Below are 21,431 nucleotides of genomic sequence, written 5' to 3'. Positions count from 1 at the left end.
ATGACCTCATAGAGTAGTGTATGGACACAGGTCCTTTAGGATACTGTCCTGAATCCACCAGTGCCTGAGATGACACATTCCTGCTTACAGGAGAACAGGAATAACAGGGCCTATGCAAGTCTCCCAGTCCACATCTCAAGAAGCACAGAGCCACGCTGACCTAGCAAGGGTGTTATACCAAGCCGCACCCTCAGAGCCTTCTTGCAGGCATCACTACCTGCCCTCGGCCCCAGCTGGCTCTGACTAAGTGTTAGGGAGCTCTCCGGGCATATTCTCTCAGCTTACAGCTGAGATAGCAGTGCAAACAATGTGGAGCCTGCTGCTTCCTACCCAGTCATCTCTACCTCGGGGACCATCACTTGGATGGCAGTGAGTCAGGTTGCCTCTACAGGGGCCTAGCCTAGGTGGCCATGGAATGAAGCACCTCAGCCCAGCACCTTGGGAGCACCTGTGGCCTGTGGCCAAGTATGAGGCTCTGGTGGGCTGGCAGCCTCCAGGCCCTAGCAATATTGTCCCGCATGGTCCCAAAGTAAGGATTTCGCCTAGGGCTCCACAACTCCCCAAGAAAGAGCAGGCTTGCCACAGTCAGTCTCACACGATTTTTTCTTTCTTTTTTTTTTTTTTTTTTTTTTTTTAATTAAAACAGCAATAGGTTCCTGCCCAGAAAAAGGCTGGAAGAGGCAGGCCTTTCTTCACAAAAATAGATTTTCTTTTTTTTAAAAACACCACCAAAGTAAACCTATTAGCTTCCATGAGCTGGTCACACCTGGAGAGTTGGTACAGCTCCCTCGTGGCTTTGAGCCAAGAGCTTGAGCCATCCTTGCAGACTCCAGTCCGAGCACTGGGTGGCTGTGAGCCTGCTGGCACCCAGGGTTAAGTGATCAGCTCCAAACCATGCAAGAAAACCCAGCAACACCCACAAAGCAAAAGGCAACAGGAATAATAGTTCAAAGGGAAAGGCAGATACCACTAAAGGTGGTAACCAGGGGCTGTCTGAGGACAGCGTGTCCCTCAGAGACCATTGGCCAGTGCTGGGGGAAGGCCTTGGGAAGCTCAGTACGTCTCTCAGGAAAGCCTTAGGAGATTCACATGGCTCGTCCTCATAGTGTGTCCTCAGCACCTGAGACAGGATAGAGATGTCCCTGATCCAGGCCACAGTGTACGAAGTCCATTCATTCAGTTGTGATTTAAAATATATATACAACCTGCGTGGCATCCAGGATAGTACCAAGGCTATGGCCTGTCCAGAGAGACACCGGCTGCCTGCTCTCCAAGAAGCAACAGCATTTGCCAGGGTACACAGGCCCCTCCAAATTCATCCCTTGGGTAGAGGCCTGAGACCCTGGGAGCAGCAACAGCAGAGGCACTGTGGGGCACATATGGCCTGGCTGGGAGCCCCTGAGGTCTGGTTCTTTGGCACTTGGGACAGCTAGTTGCAGAAACCGACAGGAACAACCCCTTAATTTCTCGAATGCCCAGGAACAGAATGGCAGTAGCTTATGGCTGTAGGTAAGTGCTGCCCCAGCACGGATGTATGGATGCTGGCAGACCAGTGGGGTCCCGGGCCAGTCCCTATGAATCCTCTCCCAGGATCTCCTTCACAAAGGCAGCAATGTCTGTCTTCTTAGTTTTGTGCAAGGTGAAGAATGGATGTTCCTGGTAGGAAAGAGAGGTACAATTTCTAGGGGTGAAGGGGTACAGGAGAAAGTATAAAGGAGAGGTTCCCTCTTTTCATGCTCCTCCTACCTGGCCAACTCCTGCTGGTCCATCTAGGACCGCTGCCCCTAGAAGCCCTCCAAAACCATCAAAGCTCTGTGGGTGGCTCTGCCTCACCCTCCTACAAGAGCCCCTCCTGCCACACAAACATCTCTTTCCTCAAGGGTACCAAACTTCTGCCCTACCAGACCCTCTACCCTTCCTTCATTAGCAAAGAGCCCATACCCATCCTTCCAGGCTCAGCTCAAATGGAATCTCCTCTAGGAAGCCTTCCCTGATGCCACAGTGACTCCTGTGCCCCACTGTCACAGACCCATGCACCTTTCCACAAGGCCTGGGGTACAGGCATGGGTGAAGGTGAAACTACACAAGCACATACAAGGGCCAGGCAGAAGAGCTACCCCTCTACCCTGGGGTGCAACCCTCTTCCAGACAGTCCCACCCAGCCCCACACAGCCACCACACAGCACAGGGGACAGGGCAGGCACTTCCCTGCACACTCACCATCAGCTCCAGGTAGCTCATGCGCTCTGCGGGGTTCTTCCTTAGGCTAGGAAAGAGGGCAGTGAAGACAGGCTCACGCGGAGGAAGCGGATCCAGACAGGCTGGGCTTGCCCCCATTGAGCAGCACACTCCTGGGGCTCAGAGATGGAGCGAGCTGTCTGGGGGTCTGGCCAAGTGGCGTGGGGTCCGTGGGTACTAACTATATAGTCTTGCAGCAACTTTCCCTGCCTCTTGGAGACCAGTGGTCTCTATAGTGACCCAGGCTAGGTCTGTGGCACCAACCCCAACATGCTCTGCCAAAACCACAGGCTAGATTATCCTTTATCAGAAGGGAGGACTCCAGTCATTGGTTCCGGAACATAAAGTCTAACCAACAAGAGGCAAACTAATCAATGACTGCGTTACTGGTCTCCTGGGCCTGCAGCTTTTCTTGTTTTCTGCTGAGAGGCTTCGACTTGTTCTCTGAGCATCTCTGGGCCAAACATACAAACACTGGTTTGCTCTCACTAGTTTCCTCTTAAAAATGTATTTTCTAAATCTCTTTTATAACCCAAGAGTTATAAGAATACTTTTACTTTCCATGCAGTTATTTAATTATGGTTAGAGAGCTCGTCTGTATAACACTTTTCTTACTCTTTTGTAACTTCAAACATCTTTTTTTTTTTTGAGACAGGGTTTCTCTGAATAGCCCTGGCTGTCCTCTAACTCACAGAGATCCTTTCTCTGCCTCCCAAGTGCTGGGATTAACTTTCTGTAATTCAGTAAAAACTTCTAAACAACAAAAAAGCAACTTCATTATGCATTTTAATGTTCCGTAATATATGTTACTACACATACACACACACACACACACACACAAAATCCCTCTACTCTTTGGGGCTACCTGATTCATCCTTTTCTGCAAAGACTAGAACTAAAAGCTACCACTGGGACTAAAAGCTTTTACTCATGCTGGAGCTAGCTTTACCTCCTGCCTTTTGATACCAGGTGGCTCAAGGGTTATCTTGCTGCAGAAGGAAGGGACGCAGCCCAGATACTCACCACTGGCTAGTGAAGTCCACAAACTCAGGGGAGAACTGGTCCGCTGGGAGCTGCGGGGATGGTTCCTCCACCACCTGCTTCAGCTGCTGGAACGGTGTGCCCCAAGACTCGTAAGGGAATCGCAGAATGGCCATCTCGATCTGAAGTAGGGACAGCAGTCAGCAGGTTCATTTGGTACCCAGAAGCATGACGAGGAAGGGATCTTACCCATAATTCCCCAGCACCCCAGGCCAGGCCTTGGTATGAGGGCTGACACTGACTGCCCTCATACCAAGCAGCAGGCCAACTAACTACTGAAGCTCCTCTGACTGGACTGGCAGACCCAGCTCAGACTCACCCTGGGCTGGGTTTAACCCTCACTGTTTTTTTTTAATTTTTTTTCAAACACTCTAAAATTGGATGATTTGTATTTAACAACTTGGGTTCTAGACAGCGTGTCAAACATGAGGAGTGGCAGCCACATACACCTTTCCCATAAGGCAGCAGTAATCAAAGTACCTCACTGGGTCCAGTCCTAAGCCCCTGTTGGCCCAGCTACTTCCTCTTCAGTAACACAGACTTCAGTATCCAGGGCCACCTATCCAGCTGTTGTTTTTACTAGTTAGGCCAACAGGGAGTGGCGGACTCCTTCATGGATACTTCCTGATGGGTGCAGTGGAAGGCCTCAGTGACAGGTTGTGACCACAGTAAGGAATGGAGGAGACCTCTATAGCAACTGCAACTGGCCCCACATAGAGCACTAGAAACTATGCTGATGAGGGACTTTCCTGTCAGGTTCCATGCCTTTCCAACCAACGTGGGAACAGCATGAATGGGAAGACAGTGTGTGTCATATGTGTGCCCGCCCACAGGACAGAACTGCATGCAGCATTTCCAGAATCTACTGCGGGACCTTTCTGCAGACTGCAAGAGAAAGCTCAGTAGCACCCATATACCTAACCAAAAAGCACCAGAGTATGGACCTCAAACATCTTGTCTGTTTTTGGTTTTTCCAGACAGGGTTTCTCTGTGTAGCTCTGGCTGTCCTGGAACTGACTCTGTAGACCAGGCTGGCCTTGAACTCAGAGATCTACCTGCCTCTGTCTCTGCCTCTTGGTATTAAAGGTATACATTACCCAGCCCAGCCTGATGATTTTTTTTAAAAGAGTTTAGAAAAAGATAAACAAAAACTACCTCAACACAAAGACATAAGACAGTTTACCTATCACAGCCAGCCCCTATAATGACTGAGTGTCAGAGACAGCAGTGGAGATGGTGACACCACTCAGGGCCTTCTTGGTTCAGAGTGTGACCTGTGTCTGTGCAAGGTAACTCCCTTGTATTCTGAGACACAGGAAATTTGTGTGCCCAGAGCTCCCAGGCCAAGAGGGATGCATTGAACCGTCGTACCGTTGCTCCTGGGGGGTGGGAGTGGGGGAGTATTTTAAGTGGAAATGTTGGGCCAAGGATAAACATAAGTGGTGAACCTGGAGGAAGAGGTTCTAGAAGACAGTCCAAGCCTTGCTCCTGTTCCTAGGGCCTGAAAACCCTACTGTAAAACCCTGCCTTCAAGATAAAGCCTTTTTAAAAATAACAAAATATCTTCCCCAATAGTCATGAGATCAATCATGGGAACTTGAACAGTCTCAAAACAATTAGACAGGAGGAACGAAGAAAGTGGACAACATATCTTGGTAACTGTGACTCCTGACGGTCAGAATGTCCCTTTCTGTTAAATATCTTTGCAATGGAAGATAGACTATTCTTGCTATATCACTTTCTCACATGTGTGCAGTACAGAAGTGTCCCCATTTTCAAAGAGTTTAACTTCACTGTAACATTTTGCTGGCTAGTTTTGCGTCAACTCTACACAAGCTAAAGTCATTTGGGAAAAGGGAACCTCAACTGAAAACAGGTACCCCCCACCCCAGACTGGCCTGTGGGCAAGCCTGTGCATTCTCTCGATTGATGTAGGATACCCCAGCTCACCATAGGCACTCAACCCAACCTTTGGGCTAGTGATCTTGGGTAATGTAACAAAGCAGGCTGAGCAAGCCAGGAAGTAGCACTCCTCGTGGCTTCTGCTTCAGTTCTTGCCCGGATTCCCCTTAGTAAAGGGGTGCAACTGGAAAACTGTAAGCCAAAATAAACCCTTTCCTCCCCAAGTCCCTTTTGGTCATTGGTTATTGTTTTATCAGATCAATAGGTGAATCAGAGCTCTCAGCCAGGCAGTTCTAGAAGGCAAAAAAGTCCATCTCCACACCTGGACTTAGCTTTGTCTGATCCAACTCAATCCTAATGGTCTGGGCCCTGCTCCTCCCTCCAAACCAAGGGTCCTTTCAGCCTCCACAAGCCAGGATCTATAGCCTCATGCTACTGAACCTAGAGAAACACAAAAGGAACCTACAGCAATAGGTTCCTATTTAGGGGGGACCAGACACTGTTTTGGTTTTTTGTTTTGTTTTGTTTTTGAGTGTTGGGAAGGATATTGAGACAAGGGCTCATGAAGGCCAAGCTACCCTCTAATTTATTATGAAGCTGAGGATACCCATTTAAAAAGGATGCTACCATAGGAATCATATCACAGGAAGGTACCATCATGCCCAGCTAAGAGTTTACCTTCTTGATTTACTTGCATGGCAACAACTAAACTTAGCATTGGCTGGGATTTCCTGATCTACACCAGTGGCTCTAGAGAAAAGGCTGAAATCACAGAATACAGAGAACAATCATGATGGTCAGGAAAGGGTCCTACAACTCCCAGATATCCTCGTACTCAAATAGAAATGTTTGATGGAACCCACAGACCCTATACAGACATACATCCACCCCAACAGACCAGCAAGTGCTGAGCCCAGCCCCAGACGTACCATGGTGATGCCGAGGCTCCAGACATCAGACTTGACATTGTAGCCCTTCTGATTCAGTTCAGGGTTGATCCTCTCAGGCTGCAAGAAAGACCAAAAGTCTTGAACACCCAACAAGGCTCCCTCAACTAGACCTTTTCTCTTCTACACCAAAACAGAATACCATTAGGTTCTCCTGACTGCATGATATAGGCCAGCAAGAGCCAGAGCCAACCCCTGCCTTCCCACCAGGCCACCAGTCTTAAGGATCCCCATGTTCCTAACAACAGAGAACACAAGTTCATCCAAACAGAGATCATGGAGTACAGGTAAATGGTGGCAGAGTCCCTAAGACTGGAGGTACGGCTGGAAAAAGCCAGCCCACTGCACAGAGGCAAAATCTTGTCCTGGTTTCCACCTTGCAGGGATGCCCTGACTCACGGCCATGTAAGGCTTGCAGCCAGCATCCATTGTCTTTGCCACAGAGTCCACCAGGTAGCCACTGATGCCAAAGTCGCACATCTTCACATGCCCTTCCTTGTTGATGAGGACATTGGATGGCTTCACATCTAGAAGAAGAGCAGACCTTTCTCAGTCCATGCCAAATGGGATGCTACCTTCTCCAGTGCCCTGTGGGCCAGCAGCATGCTACCCAATGCCCCAAGGATTAGCCAAGGAAACAGAGGCAGTGAGATCTGCAGCACCAGGCCCCATCACTAGGCTGGATGACAAATCAAAATGAACTTCAGCCTATCCCAACCAAAGAGAAACATCTGAGCTCTGGAGAGTCTACCTCGAGGCTACCCAAGCACATCACCTGCTATGGACACAAATCCAGCAAGCAGAAGGTAGTGGGTGAACAATGAGGGGGAGTGAAGGTATGCAGATGGGTCTGTGCATGCAAATGAGGAGCCCCACCCATCCCCTGTCTCACAGGAGGCAGGAGCCTCCAAGCAAAGGGCCACATGGATGTGAAAAAGACAAAGATGCCCCAAAAAAGACGGGAAGGTTCCATGCCAAAGAGCCAACAATGATGACCCGAGGACAGAATGGGATGGGTGCTGGTCATCGAAGTCCACTTAGCCTCCTTCGTTTTCTAGGTACAGTGCAACCAAGTTAATGGGAGGCTGATATTTAATAAGTACAACCCTGGAGGGGGAAGCCCAGACTAGTGGCCATGGGGTTAAAGGAATCCCAGAAGAGTCCAGGATGGTCATGTGTGGGGTAAGGGGGCTTGTATCAGAGTCCTAGTGTGACATGCCACAACCTAGGTGTTCCACAGCACAGGAAATGTAAATATGAATGAGAAGCGGGCCATGGGGCTGGAGAGATGGCTCAGTGGTTAAAGCACTGACTGCTCTTCAGAAGGTCCTGAGTTCAAGTTCCAGCAACCACATGGTGGCTCACAACCATCCGTAATGAGATCTGATGCACTTACATTTACATATAATAAATAAATACATCTTTATGTGTGTGTGTGTGTGTGAGAGAGAGAGAGAGAGAGAGAGAGAGAGAGAGAGAGAGAGAGAAGCAGGCCATGGAGCTCAGAAAAAACTGGGATCCACTTAGTTCCTCCTATTCAGAGTGCAGCAGGCAGAGCCAAAGGCACAAATGCAGAAAGTGGCCTAGTCCCCACCAGGTATATCACAGTCTGTCCCTCCCTGAGCCTCTGTGGCTGATGGAGGACACTGACCTCTGTGGATCACAGACAGCTTGCTATGCAGGTGCTCCAGGGCCCGCACGATCTGAATGGGGCAGGAGAGGCAGGGCTGCTATTATTCCAGGTAACAGAAATCATAACACAGCAGTAGAACCCCATCTCCTCTAAACACACCCCAGCTCCTGCCTACGCCCCAAATCTGCCCATCATCCTGGCTGTCCTAGGACAAACATGTCAGCTTCCTGCCTTCCTCCTGCTCCACAAATCCCAAGCAGTGCCTCCTAAGGGCTTTCACCAAGACCTACCAGGCCCCCAAGTTTCTCTCACTCCCCCATGAGCCACCTCTAGAGATTAGACAAAAAAAAAAAAAAAAAAAAAAAAAAAAAAAAGAGCCTGAGGCACAGGGTGGTTTAAACGCTTCCAGATGCAAACAGGATTAAAGGGCATCCTTGATTCCACTGCCCGCCCTGTTTCAATGCTCAAACCAGAGTTGCTGCCCTCCTCTAGAAACAGCAGGCTCAGAAAGCAAACATCTCCCCAAAGCAGCCTGGACCTCCAATAGCTGTCAGGCGGCATCTGAGTACAAGGCAGTGGGACACACCGCACTTTCTTCAAAGTGAGTGGGAACATGAGAGCCGCACTCACGGTTTGGAAGCAGGGAGCAGTCCAGCCTGAAGAGCCCCATCCCTGGGGCCTCTTCAGCAAGGTACTGCTCTCAGGCTTCAGAAGTACTGAGTCTTAGAGGGGACAGCTGCTCTGCCAAAACTCTGCCACACAGCAGGTCCTGTGCATGCTGGGTAGAGCGAGGCCACTCACAGACACAGCGATCTCCCCCAGGATGTCTTCCGGAATTTTCATATTCTTCTCCAGCACCTTCCGGTAGAACTTATCCAGGGAAGTATCCATGAGCTCCATGCAGATCCATACATCCCCCTGTGAGAACATTCAGTGCTTAGCTGGTCCCCCAGTGCTGCCCAGCCCTGGATAGTCTACAGACTCCCAGGCTTCTCCAGCCCTGATCTTAACAGCCTCGCTGTGAGCACCAGGTCCAGCCTCCACCTGGGAAGGGACACAATGACCCTTCTCACCCCACTTCTCACCCCTCCCCATCGCCGTCTGCCTTTCAGATCGGCCTCTCTGGCACCTCACCATGCAGTTCATGCTCCCTCGCCCTAGCCTCCCCCATCTGTGCCTTAGTATAACAGTGTTCCCAAGCAAACCGGAACCTAGTGTGTCCTGAGACTTTCAAGTCAGGACATAAAGGGACAAGAACTGAATTTCTTCACTGGCAAATGACCTTTCTTCTCCCCAGCAAACCCACATAGCCTTGGGATGAGTTGGCTGACACTTACACAAGGTGCTTAGTCCACCACATGAGATGCATAAAGTGGGGTCTGAGCCACCACTGGGACTTGAGAGGGACCCAAAGGAAAGCCAGGGCAGAGAAACATCATGGACCACTCAAGAACTCCAAGATGGCAGGTCATCATGGGAAGTCCCTGTTCCATCCTGACTCTGGTGCGTACTATATGCTTCCAACGGCAGCTCTATGCTCTTGCTCCTAGACCCTGCACCTTGCTTTACCCTCCATTCCTCTACCCTAACATACACCTAAAATCTAGCCCAGATCCTCACCCCTTCACAGTGCTTCTCCCCTGGATGCTTGCCCTGAATGGCCACTACGGGGCTAACAGAAAGCAAACGACCACAAACACAAATCTCAGCTGCCCCGGAGCTCCAGGCCCCTGACCACAACCTGAAGAGAACTGCTCAGACACCTGTTTAATCTTCAGACAAGGAATCTGAGGCACAGAGTGGGTCAGGAACAGGAAAGCCTGCCTCTCAGGAAGAGCCCAGCCAAGCTGCATCAGGTGAAGGGTACTCCCTATACCTTGAGTATAACTCCCCTATACCCAAAGGTCCCAGGAACTCCACACAATAGGAGTGGAATGGCAGTCGTGATTGGCAAGAGGTGGGCAGAGACAGAGCCTACCTCTCTGAAGAGGGCACCATAGAAGGTGACAGTGTAGAAGCAGTCGACCGTGCGCATGTTGATGTCTAGGTCCATAAGCAGACGTTTCTGCTCCTGTGTGTTCACGGTGGCCCGGATGCGCTATAGGAGAGTCACATGTCAGGGCCACGACTAGGCTGTTCCCCTAACCCAGTCCATGAGGGCCAGGAACCTTGGGGAATCCATGGCCCTGACTTGTCTGAGAAGTTCTGCCTCAACCTGGCGATGACAGTGAGGGACAGAGCCACAAGTAGACAGTCACCCTGAAGCTCAGCCAGTGCCTCCTCCAGTGCTACTCCAGGTAGGGTGAAGCCCTGCTTACCTTGACAGCCATGATGGTACCACTCTGAGCATGCCGCACCTTCTCTACCACCCCGTAGGCTCCACGACCCAGCTCTGAGATGGTCACCAAGTCATCAGCCTCCACTTCGAAGTTCTTAAGAGGCAAAGGGAGAGGTGGTTGGTAGACACCAAGCTGGAAACCGGCTCTTGTCCCTCACCCAGAGAAAAGCAGAGGGCCAGCTGGTCAGATTTGAGCTCACAGCTACTACACGCCATGCTGTGTGACCCCGTGGAAAGAGCTGAGCCAATCTGACCCTACCGCTGATCTCTATAAAATGGGTGCAAAACCAAAAACTCGGAGATGTTGGGAGAAGTCTTCCACACACATCTCAACAACAGGAGCTATTAGCCAATCACCTACTGACCCTTTGTGGGAGTTCCCTCCCCTGAGTGAGAGACATGGGATTACACAACTGGACTAACAGAACACCAGGCAGTGACAGGGCTTGGGGAGGGAGGATCTTCCAAGAAGAGGCTCCCGGCCTACTCTGCCCTGGTATACATCCCCAAATCAGGCTTCTCAATAGTAGGTGGCCTTCCAAGGCACTCAGGGGTATGGACAATATGGAATCTAGGGTCTGACCTGGGGTCTGGGGAGCCCAGGAGCCTACATGTCCCACATGTTGCTTCCAGGTGATACAGATTTCATGTGGGATTCATAGCCCACACTCTGAGGTAGGCAGTGTGGCAGCTCTGCGTTCCTCACACCCCTCCCTATCAGGCAGGTGGAATGTACTTCTTCCAGAGAGGAGGTCTAAGGGCAGATAGCCCAGGGCTACAGCCACCAGCGCGATAAGCGGTAAGCTCCTCCCCGGGGCCCAGCTCCGGCTACCACGCAGAGCTACCTCTCAGTGGCCCTATGGAGGCCTCTCAGTGTCTAGTTACCACCTACTCTGTCTCCGATAGTGATGAAGGTCCGGGAGTCCAGGTTCCGGGGCGGTCTGTGGAAAAAGCACAAGCTTCTCTGAGAGAAGGAGCTATGGAGGGGGAAGGGGTGAGGGTGAAACACGCTGGCCATGGGGGCAGCTTACAGTCACCTCAGCCCAGTGATTGTTGAGCATCTACAAGGTAAAGTGTAACGGTGTAGCCCTGACAGAGACCCCAAGACAAGGACTGGGAAGGCATGGGACAAACAGCCAATGCTCCTGACCCTCTGGAGCCACCCAGGGCAGGATGAGAAGAGACTGCTCTCTCACCCACCTCTGACCCCCATATTCCTGCTTCTTACTCATACCCCTGGCCTCCACTAGGAGGCCTCTCCAAGTCTCAACAAAGTGAGAAACTTAAGGCAGACTCACGTGGGGTTGGACACAGGTGGCTTGGACACACAGGATATCCGTAAGTCCTTTTTCCTCTTGGATTTTCCTGAAGTGGAGAAAAGACGGGGATCTGGTCAACATTCAGTCCTGGGCTGTGCAAAGCTAGGCCCAGAGGTCACTCAGATCCCTGGTACACACACACACACACACACGTCTGAGAGTCAGTATGATCAGTACCCAGAGAGTCTCAGGGCTTTGGGGTAGGCAGAGCATGGTCCACTCAGTCTGGGGAGCAGGTTCAGTCCTTCTCCTCCCACAATAGCAGAGACAAGCCCCACCCTCCTGGGAGCTGCCCTGCAGCTGGGAGGCATCAGACAGCTGTGCCTATAGCACACACACACACACACACACACACACACTCAAATGCTCAGCTATGCATGAGTTTCCAGGCCTCTTACTGCCAGGAATGGAATGTCGTCTGCCCAGTACCAGTGTTCCCAACCACACAAAAGCTTGTGTCCTACGTCTCTTGCTATGGGCTGAGCTGTGTCTTTCAAAACTTATATACTGAAGTCTTGACCCCCCAGTGCCCAAGAATGTGACCTTATTTGGAAAATGGTGGGATTTTTGTGGCCAATTAAATCAAAATGATATCATTAGGGTTGGCCCTAATCCTGTGACAAGGCTGGTGAGTGTGTTTGCATGTGTGCATGTGCATATATAGGGGAAGAATCCCAGGTAAGTGTTCTCTCAACCCTACTGGTATCCTTATAATAGAGGAAACGGGTACAGAAAAGGAAGATAAGTGGAGCCATGGGAGATGCCACCCCTTAGCCAAAGAGAGGCTTGAAATCAAGCACAGGCAGAGCCTTCCTAGGTGGCCTATGAGAACTGCCTACCCTCCTCTCCAATACCTGCTGCGGAAGCCGTCCACTCTGGCCATGGGACTTTATGACAATAACCCTTGCCGCACTGTGTCCTTCCACAGGGTCAAGCTTCGTGGGGGAGTGCCTGAGACTGAGTTCTATTCCCTGCTCACTGTATTTCCACACTCAGAGCCTCAGTTTACCCACTGGTCAAACCAGAGCATAGACACCCACTGGGGCAATGAGGACATGGCCTGGTGCACAACTGGCATGAACTGCCCTAGGACTTCCACCTCCTACTTGTAGGGCCATGTGGCTCAGCGCCCACCACTGGCAGCAGGCACTGACTCTTTCAGTCTTGACTTCTCCAGGAAGCAGGGGCTCTGATCCCCACCAGAGGAGAAAATGTGAGAGAGAAGCAGGATGAGAGAGGTAGATGTGACAAGTCTCCTCAGTGTCACACAGAGCAGGAAAGCAGTGACCAAGTGTCTGCCCTTCCCAGAGAGTTACACTGCATCCTGCAAACTGCCACCAGCTCACTCTGGCCACCTAGCTCCTGAAGCCACATCTAAACCAGTTTCTGGCAGATCCAGCCATAGCTATGCACAATATAGAGCTTGGGGTGTGACTAAGGCAGTAAGGCCTGTGTATTCAGGCCAGCCCAGAGTGGCTTTCAAAAGTACGGACCAGAAGATCAAGGGAGGCAGCTGGACTCACTGCAGACCCCTTCAGGGGGAGGGGGGAGATTGTCCCTGTGCTGGAGGGACAGGTCCTGAGTCTCATGCACCTGTGGGTCCTAGTCTTTGCCAGGCACCACATCTGGTTACACGTGCTAGGAGTAGAGGTAGACAGCTGCAGAAACTCTGCATGGACCCAGACTGGCACACGTGCAAGCTATTTCTCTGCACTTTGGCCTGTGGTATCTAGTTTGCATTCCTGACATGAGGTTCTCTGTAACCAAAATATAAAATATTCTGTAATAAAATACACAACTCTGCTTAGAACATCTAGAGTCACAGCCTGACCCCCAGCCCTGACAAACCTGTCTAAGAGGGCTTATACTGCTACCCACCCACATCACCTCCACTTTCTGCTCTCCTGTGTCTCTGGCAGTGGGTTGGGAGATGTTATAAGCTCTGCCTTTTGCTAAGCCTCAATTGCCCCATCTGTCAAGGCCATGCCTATACCTGCCTGCTGGATATGGTGGTGAGGTCTTTTTATTGTCCCAGCCTGGGCAGCACACAGCCAACTACCCTAACAGGGCCACCAGCCTAAGTTAGGAGTGACCTGAGCTACCAGAACAGCTATGCCAACTGTCAGAGGGGATGGGCAAGGCCACATTGGGGACAACCCAGAGAGAGGCCTCGAGCCACCAGCCACTGCTGGCACTATTCAATGCCAATGTCAGGGCTTGGCCCAGATGGTCAGGCAGCCTGGGGCTACCCAGGTGTGGCCCAAGGTGGTGACTGTCACCACAACAAACAGAGGCTCTTGGCCACCATGAGCAAACCACAAGCCTGCCAGGATCGCAGGGTCCTTTGTGCAGGCCAGCCCAGTGCTAGGCGTCAAAATAGCTCACTCCAACCTCACAGCAGCTCCCCAGGCAGAAAGTGGGGACACTGAAGCTGAGAGGGGTTCAACCACTAACCTGAGGTTCCAGCCATGATAATGAAGTTCCCACAGATAGGGTGAAATTCTGGCCCCCTCTGCTGCCCTTGCACCGTCGTCCCCTCACACTTCCCTGGGTGAGCCACCTTGTTTCCCACTGTATCTGCTTTGCACATACCATTCTCTCTACCCTTGATGCTGCATCTTAGTCCTCTGCTGTTCCTGAGTCTTCCCAGCCTCTACTGTAGATTCTCGCAGTTACTTTCCCCAACAAGCCACTCTGGAGCCAAGTGGCTGGGCTCAACCCTCACTCAGCCCCTTCTTTGTTCTGCACTCTCAGACACATGATTACACCTCTCTGGGCACCAGGGCCTCAGTGTGATGTGTAGAGGAATGGCAGACCTCCCAACAGAGGATCAGGGTGGGGGTGGGGGATGGGGTTGCTATCTGAGGCCACCTCCACATTACAGCTCCATGAGGCAAAGTTTTTCACTGTACAAGTCGGTCAGAGAGGAGAGACAGCTTGACAAAGGGCATTGTGGGCATCTGGTGGGGTAAGGATATGACCCTGAACAGACCCACTTGTTCTAACATCCAACCATCAGCAGGGATAGTCTGAGAGCAGGCCACGGGAGCAGTCGCCATAAGACAGTAAGTCCCACCCCATGGTATCCAAGGACTAAAATGGCACCCATGCCTTGTTTATGATCCCCGCCCCTGGCTCCTGGGCCTGGGCAACCAAATTGGAAGAAGCTAATACTGCCACTTAAGTGTCAGAAGCAAAATGTCCCATCTGCCCACTCAGCTGGCTGTCTGCATGAAGCAGTCTTTCAGAGAACATGCTAGGCCATCCACATCTGAGCGGGATAAACTGAGCACCAAAAAGAAGGGCAAGCTTTTCTGGTGAGCAGCTATCCCTAGGTAGATAAACTGTGCCAACTTCGAGTGCCTGGAAGTCAGGTGAGCACTTGATAAGGGATAGGGTAAGCATGGAAGGACTGAGCCCCCTGGGCATGGCAGCAGGGCCAAGCATAGATGGAAAAGGGCCGAGTCTTCTTCCAGGGGCAGAGCCCCAACCAATTCCAGGACCCAGTACTGGCCTCACAGGTCAACATAAGCAAGAGTTCTTCTCCTCGGGCCAGACCTCACTAAACCTTCATCCTGAGGACTGTCATGCTCATTTCCCTTCTCCTAAAAATCATTCCTCCTGTGGCAATTCAGCCCACTCTCGTGGCAATTCAGTGTGTTATCATGTGCCAGGCCAAAGTACTGACCCTTGGACCCCACCCCCACCCCCAGCCCCGACACCACCAGCTACATTTTTACTATGTCCAAACCCTGCTGCTAATATCCAGGAGCCTTTTCAGCCCTGTGTCCAAGGAGCCTGGCCTGTCATTGCACACTTGCTGACTCAAGACAAACACCTGAACTTGGTAGCACCTGCAATGATGCAGGTGACCAAAAGCCAAGGCTGTTCACACAGCCATACAGGCAGACGACACACAGGTTGGGGCAGCCAGAGAAACACTCACCCACATAGACTCTGAACTGTCCTAAACCAGCACCTCAGCAACCCCCATACAGAACTTCCCTTCCACTCAAGTCCCAACACAAATGAAACCAAAACCAAGAGAGAAGAGGCACGGTGGTCCTAGACATCAGACTCCAGCTTCTGCCTCTTCCGAGATATCCTGTAGTTGACAGTGTGGAACAGCCTGGGCCTCTGTAGGACAGGGGGATAAACATACTTTGGGCACACCAAAGTTCAATTTTATTTATCTGTATATTTTAAGGCAGTGTCACGTAAGACCTCATTGTATACTATACAGCTGAGGATGACACTGACTTTTTCATTTTGAGACAGAGTCCCACAATGGCCTCTTCCTGCTAAGTGCAGAGATTAAAGGTATGCACCACCACAGCTATTGAACCACAACATTGAACTTCTGCTCCTCTTGCCTCCACCAACTGATTGCTAATAAGCTCAACTTGAAAAACTGGCGATATAACTCAACTGGTAGAATGCTTACCTAGTGTGCATGAGGCCCTGACTTGAATCCTCAGAGACCCTGAGCTTGATCCTCAACAGCACATAAAACCATGGGGTGGGGCACATTTGTAATTAGGTCTCAAAAAGAAAAGGAGGAGGAGGAGGAGGAGGAGGAGAAGGAGGAGGAAAGACAATGGGGAGCAAAGGGGGAGGGAGAAAGTTGGAGGGAAGGGAAAGCAGGAGCAGGCTTCACTATGGGCCCATACATGCAAGGAGGGTCCTGTTGAGCTGATCAGGGTCCAGACTTCTGCTGCTGGACAGAGAGCATCCAGAGAAGCAGCCAGGGCAGCCCTGGACTCCAGCTCAGCGGAGGCACTACTACCACAACCCTGCAGGCAGGGCTAGGAAGTAGGGAGGGCTAGGAAGCCGCTGACCCTGCCAAGGCCAGGTATCACTAGGCCTGTAGTCTACGTGCCCTAGTAAGATAGGGCAAGCTGCCATTGTCTCTGCTCTTTACCTGCAATGGGGGAAGAAAAATCTATAGGGGCTGCTGGGCACACAGGCCTGACAGCTATGGGCAACATGGACAAACAATCAAGGGGAGGTGTGAGAGAATGCACACCTGAGTCCTGCTGCCCACTCACTCACTCCCTCACTCCCCAGGCTAGCACCAGGTCTGACATGGATGAAATTCTCCCACCTGAGAAACTAGCCCAGGAGATTGTACCCTGAGGTCAGCCTTGCACCTCCTGAGCTTCCCTCACCTATGCTTTCGAGGCCACTGGTCAACAAGGCTGAGTGACAGAGACAGATCTACAGAAGGGACAGACTACCTCAGTTCTCTGCTCCCCTTCCTGATTGCCTCAGGCAGTTTAGGCGGCAATGGTAGCTTACGGCTTAGGAAGCAGGCTTAGGAAGCAGAGGAGAAAGAGAGCCGAGAGCTCGGGGTTCTCAACCTGTGGGTCGAGACCCCTTTGGGGGCTCAAACAACCTTTTCACAAGGGTCGGCTAAGACCACTGGAAACCACAAATATTCACACTACAATTCATAACTGTAGCAAAACTGCAGTTATGAAATAGCAATGCAAATGATTGTATGGCAGGGGTCACCACAACATAAGGAACTATTATATTAAAGGGTCGTAGCATTAGGAAGGTTGTCCTAGAGCTTGGCAAACTCTGGCTTTCTGACCCAAGAAGCCTCGTGTCACAAATCCTATGAATACATCATCAGAAGCCATTTATTCACCTCCCAATGAGAAGCAGCCAGAATCCCAACAATTAAATAATGACAGATGCCATTTGTTTGGGGAACTCTATCTCCCATCTTTACTACCACCCTGCAGGGGAGAGGTGCTTCCTCCCACTGCCCAGAAGCGGACTGAGAGTCAAAGAAGATATGCTATTTGCCCTGATGAGGAAGTAAGAGTCAGGTTGGGATCCTAGGCCCATTATAACATAGCTGCAATGCCGCTGGATAATGCCATCTGCATCCATACAGGCAAGGCTCCCGTGCTCATCTTTCCTGGGAAGGGGGGGAGGGGAGCACTCCAGCTTCTTCTCTGAAAGATGTCCCATACTCACTGGACTAAAACCTAATCAAAGTATCAAGAATGTACTAGATACAATGTGTTCAATGTTACATTGCAAAATGGGCAGAGTAGGCATCTGACCGAGGCAGTTCAAGCTGGCTGACCCTGCAAGGCCACTGCTCCTGGCTCTTACCAGACCTTGTTCCCTGGGCCAGGGGCCGTCAACAACAGCTGCCATCTACTCGTCTGTGGTGAGCAAGAGGAAGCAAGAGTCATTTACCTAACAGAGGAAGTTCCTGGACAGGACAGGAGGATCTGCCCAGAATCCCAGCTCAACTGAAAATCCAGAGCAGACCGTCACCTGTGATGTCCAGCCCAGGACCAGGGGCAGCCTACAGGTATGTAACCCCTGCCTGGCATTGCCCCTTTAAGCTATAGGCAGTGACTGGCATGCCTGTGGTGAGTCAGCACCCAGTGTCTGCTGACTCACCCACCGGAAGCCTGGCTGCCTCTCCCCACACAGGCTGACTGGGAACTTTACTGCCTTCAGGCCCTGAGCCACAGGCTGGCTGATAGAGAGTTTCCTGTGCGTCACACCAGGACGGGGTGGGGGGTGGGGGGGAGTCCCCAAGGTGCCACCCTCTAGTCTTTCCAACTCCTGGGACAGGAGGAAAGCTTATAACCATAGCAGACAGGACCAGGACAAGACATTCAGTGCTCCTTAGCCTCACTGGGCTGCCAGAGCCACCAGCCACTGATGAACTCCAATGATGACACCTCCAACAGAGTGTCAAAGGCCATCCCTGACAATATGCACAAGGACAAACAAGACATGCAAACCCAGACCACAACATGTGCCCCTGTACCAGCTGTCTTTGGTCTCAGATGGCAGCCAGTGACCCACTAATGAGCAAGGAGACAGGAGATGTCAACAAAGTTGTGGGACCTACATGCCTTACACATGTTGGGAGAACTTCCTAGGCTTGGGCACAAAGAACTAGGCTGCCAACCGTGCAGTGGGAAGTTCATAGATAAAGTTGCAGTCCCCACCAAAGGTCAGGTGCTACCACTCCCCGCTGTGTTCAAAGTCCTCTGCAAATAGGCTAGCAAGATGGCCCTGCAGGTAAGAGTACTTACTATCAAGTCTAATGATCTAAGGTCCATGCCTGAAACCCACATGGTGGAAGGTTGATCCACAAGACTGAACTGAAAGAACTGATACCCACAAAGTATACTACATGTGGCATGCATATATATATATATATATTTTTTTTTTTTTTTGGTTTTGGCTTTTCAAGACGGGGTTTCTCTGTGTAGCTCTGGCTGTCCTGGAACTCACTCTGTAGACCAGGCTGACCTCAAACTCAGAAATCCGCCTGCCTCTGCTGTCTCCCAAGTGCTGGAATTAAAGGCGTGCACCACCATTGCCCAGTTGTGTGTGTAATTTTTAATTTAAGTCTCCTGCAAAGGTGAAAAAGAGTTCCTGTCAGGGTCCACATTGGTATGGCCTTGCCAAGGTCTCCACTTTGCACCGGTTGCAGGGTCACACTGGGGGAAGCATCCACTGTAAAGACTGCATGCATGATAGGTGGTCCTCTGTTCAGCAGACCTCACGCTCCATGGGGGCGACATGGGGGTGATGACCAGGGTCCCATGGCTCCCCTAAGCACCTCACATGGGAACGAATGGACGGAGCCCTGGGGAGATCATCACAGAACCTGCTGTAGCTGTGCTCTGCCAACACAGCTGTGCAGCCTCTGTGAATGGTAAGTGCTCCCCAGCCTCTGTTTATGGGCAAATGGGGTGATGAGTAATAAACAAAGCACTGTATAACACGTGGAAAAAAGAAAAAAAAACCTCTTAGAGTTGTGGTGAATGGATATTGTCAGTTTCCCACTACAGCTATTTCCAGACCCCTAAAAGGCTACAGGGATTCTGGCCGAGGAAAAAGCCTCCACCCAAACCATCCAATACCTTGTTACCTAACCTACAATCTGCAAACTCACACTCAGAAGAGAGGCCCGGAACGTCCAGTGCCAGGCCTCAAGTCACCAAGCACATGAAAGCCCATGGTCTCCCTATCACTCACAATCTCTTCAGCTGTGATCTGCAATTGCAACTTTTATTTTAGTGAGGCATCTCTTGCCTGGAAGAGCTGAAATGCCTCCAAAACAAACACTGCTTCCAAACCCTTCCTGAGTGGAGCAGCATCTAATTTCCTGGTTCTCAAGTTCCACGAGGTCTGCACTGCAAGGCCCTCCCCAGCCACCTCCCCCAATAAGTGCCTCCCTAGTTACTCACAGAAGTTGGGCAATGGTCAGGGATCTGGTCTCCCACTTATGTAAGATGCAATTACCCCGCCCACTAGGCTCCTGCAGGGCCATGGAAGCCAGCTGCAGGGGACCCAAAAGGCCCCTGCCTGCTCAGGACAGCCTGACCAGGACCAGGACTCCTGAGGTTGAGATTTGCTAGGTCAGAAGGAGAGAAGGCCACCACTGCACAAGTGCCCTCTTAGGTGTCCACCATTCCTGTCCTCTGTGCTCTGCAGCTGCAATCCAAAACTGAGCCCTGACCCCACAGGGCTGAGCCTCTGCAGGAGGAAAGCTGGAGACAGTCAAGGAAGTGCAACAACTATTTGCCCCTGGGTACCTACTATGTGCTGGGTGCTATGCTGGATTCTCGATCATCTCAGACGTGCTTGCTTCAAACCACTCTACATTCAATCTCACATCATGCCCCTAATATCCATTTCATGAATAAGTCCTAGACATGCCCAGAGACTAGCCATAGGTGAATCAGTTCAGAATTCAGAGGGTCAACCTATTCATATCTCCAGGTCCAGCTTGGAAATCATTTCTGCAGATCAACCTACTGAGTCTCTGACATGTCAAAAAAACATCCTTCTCTCTTCCTGGGGAAAAAAAAAAAGCATTCTGACCTCCAAATCTTGTCCCCCTCACTTCCCATGACAAATGCTGCTGCTGCAGCCCACGCAGCACCACTGCCACCTCACAGAAATTTCCAGGAAAGACAGTTAATTGGAGAAGACAAGTCCAAGCCTTGTACAGTCAGCCCCTGGCCTGCTGCTAGCCCAAGGACAAACAGCAGGTCTAAGAGCAGCAGACTAAGAAACACTAGGTGCAAGAATCGGTCAGCTCCGAAAACTCAGTGAGAAGACTGCAACTGAGTAGCAGGTAGCATGGGCAGAGCTGCGAAGTGGAGACGCCAGGAAGTTCTACAGGGACAGCCTTAGGGAGGAGTGCAGGCGGCCAGTGTGCAGGCCAACAAGACATGGGGCAAAGGAGCATTCACAAGGATGGAAGGAGTTGGAAGAGTGGAGGAGTTCTGAATTCAAGAGTAGACAGGTTTCCGGCATTGGGAACACAGCCCTGGGGCCCAGAGTAAATTCCAGCCTGGACAAAATCCAAGAGCCTGGCCTGAGGGGGCTAGAGCAGCCCAAAGACCCTCTAGCAGGGATCACTGAAATCCTGGCTGAGTCCAGGATGAAGCCCGGAAGCCTAAATGAGGAGCTCACGGTGAGGCTACAGACTTGGGAGTGGAGTGAGAACAACGTCCTGCCTGGGTGAAGTCCCACGGCCTAAGATCCGGATTCCAATGAGGTCCCGTGAGGTCCCGGGCTTGGGCTGGACCCAGTCCTGGGTTGGAGTGCAGATGTCTGTGCCCAGCCCGGAAGGGAGTCCAGGGTCACGGGCGGGCTCAAATTGAATGTGGCACGGGCCGCGCGACAGGGCGGGAGAGCCTACCTTTGGTCTGAGGCAAGCTGGCCGGCGGGCTCGCGGCGGGCGACTCCATGCTGCGGACCGTCGCGGCGGAGAGCACTAATCTAGAGGACAGCAGACTACACCGGGGCCGGGCGCGCTCATGGCTGCTGGTGGCTGGCAGCGGCGGCAGGCGATGGGCGACAGGCGACACAGACGCGACGGTTCCAAGCGTCCGAGGCGGGCGGCGCCACAGCCACACTGGGCAGCGCCGGACGCCTGCCGACGGCGCCACGCAGGCCCCGCCCATCGTACTGATTGGCCCGCCTGAAAAGGCCCCAACCTATCAGACGCCGCC

At 51.6% G+C, this 21,431-nt stretch overlaps 1 protein-coding gene across 1 annotated transcript; it reads right to left on the bottom strand.

The window, feature by feature from the left end:
• Positions 1 to 610: 610 nt before the first annotated feature.
• Positions 611 to 21,362, bottom strand: Map2k3 (mitogen-activated protein kinase kinase 3). Its single transcript, XM_021176697.2, has 12 exons — positions 21,119 to 21,362; positions 11,398 to 11,464; positions 10,992 to 11,040; positions 10,080 to 10,193; positions 9,740 to 9,859; positions 8,563 to 8,679; positions 7,780 to 7,831; positions 6,528 to 6,655; positions 6,111 to 6,188; positions 3,262 to 3,401; positions 2,221 to 2,266; positions 611 to 1,656 (listed from the first exon to the last, which is right to left on the bottom strand). Exons 1-12 carry the CDS (start codon positions 21,165 to 21,167, stop codon positions 1,573 to 1,575), a joined length of 1,044 nt encoding a protein of 347 aa, XP_021032356.1. The 5' UTR covers positions 21,168 to 21,362; the 3' UTR covers positions 611 to 1,572.
• Between the last annotated feature and the right edge of the window lie 69 nt (positions 21,363 to 21,431).

Source organism: Mus caroli, chromosome 11 (assembly GCF_900094665.2).
Source record: "Mus caroli chromosome 11, CAROLI_EIJ_v1.1, whole genome shotgun sequence".
Classification (NCBI taxonomy): Eukaryota; Metazoa; Chordata; class Mammalia; order Rodentia; family Muridae; genus Mus; species Mus caroli.
This window is presented reverse-complemented; position numbering and strand designations above follow the sequence as displayed.

What these genes read in the sequence shown, in the direction of transcription:
- Map2k3 (XM_021176697.2), bottom strand. Translation starts at nt 21,167, where the DNA reads ATGGAGTCGCCCGCCGCGAGCCCGCCGGCCAGCTTGCCTCAGACCAAA. An exon ending in CAGCTTGCCTCAGACCAAAG is followed by an intron (nt 11,465 to 21,118) that starts GTAGGCTCTCCC and finishes TCTCCACTTCAG; the next exon opens with GAAAATCCAAGAGGAAAAAG. An exon ending in TGGGGGAGATCGCTGTGTCT is followed by an intron (nt 7,832 to 8,562) that starts GTGAGTGGCCTC and finishes TGCCCCATTCAG; the next exon opens with ATCGTGCGGGCCCTGGAGCA.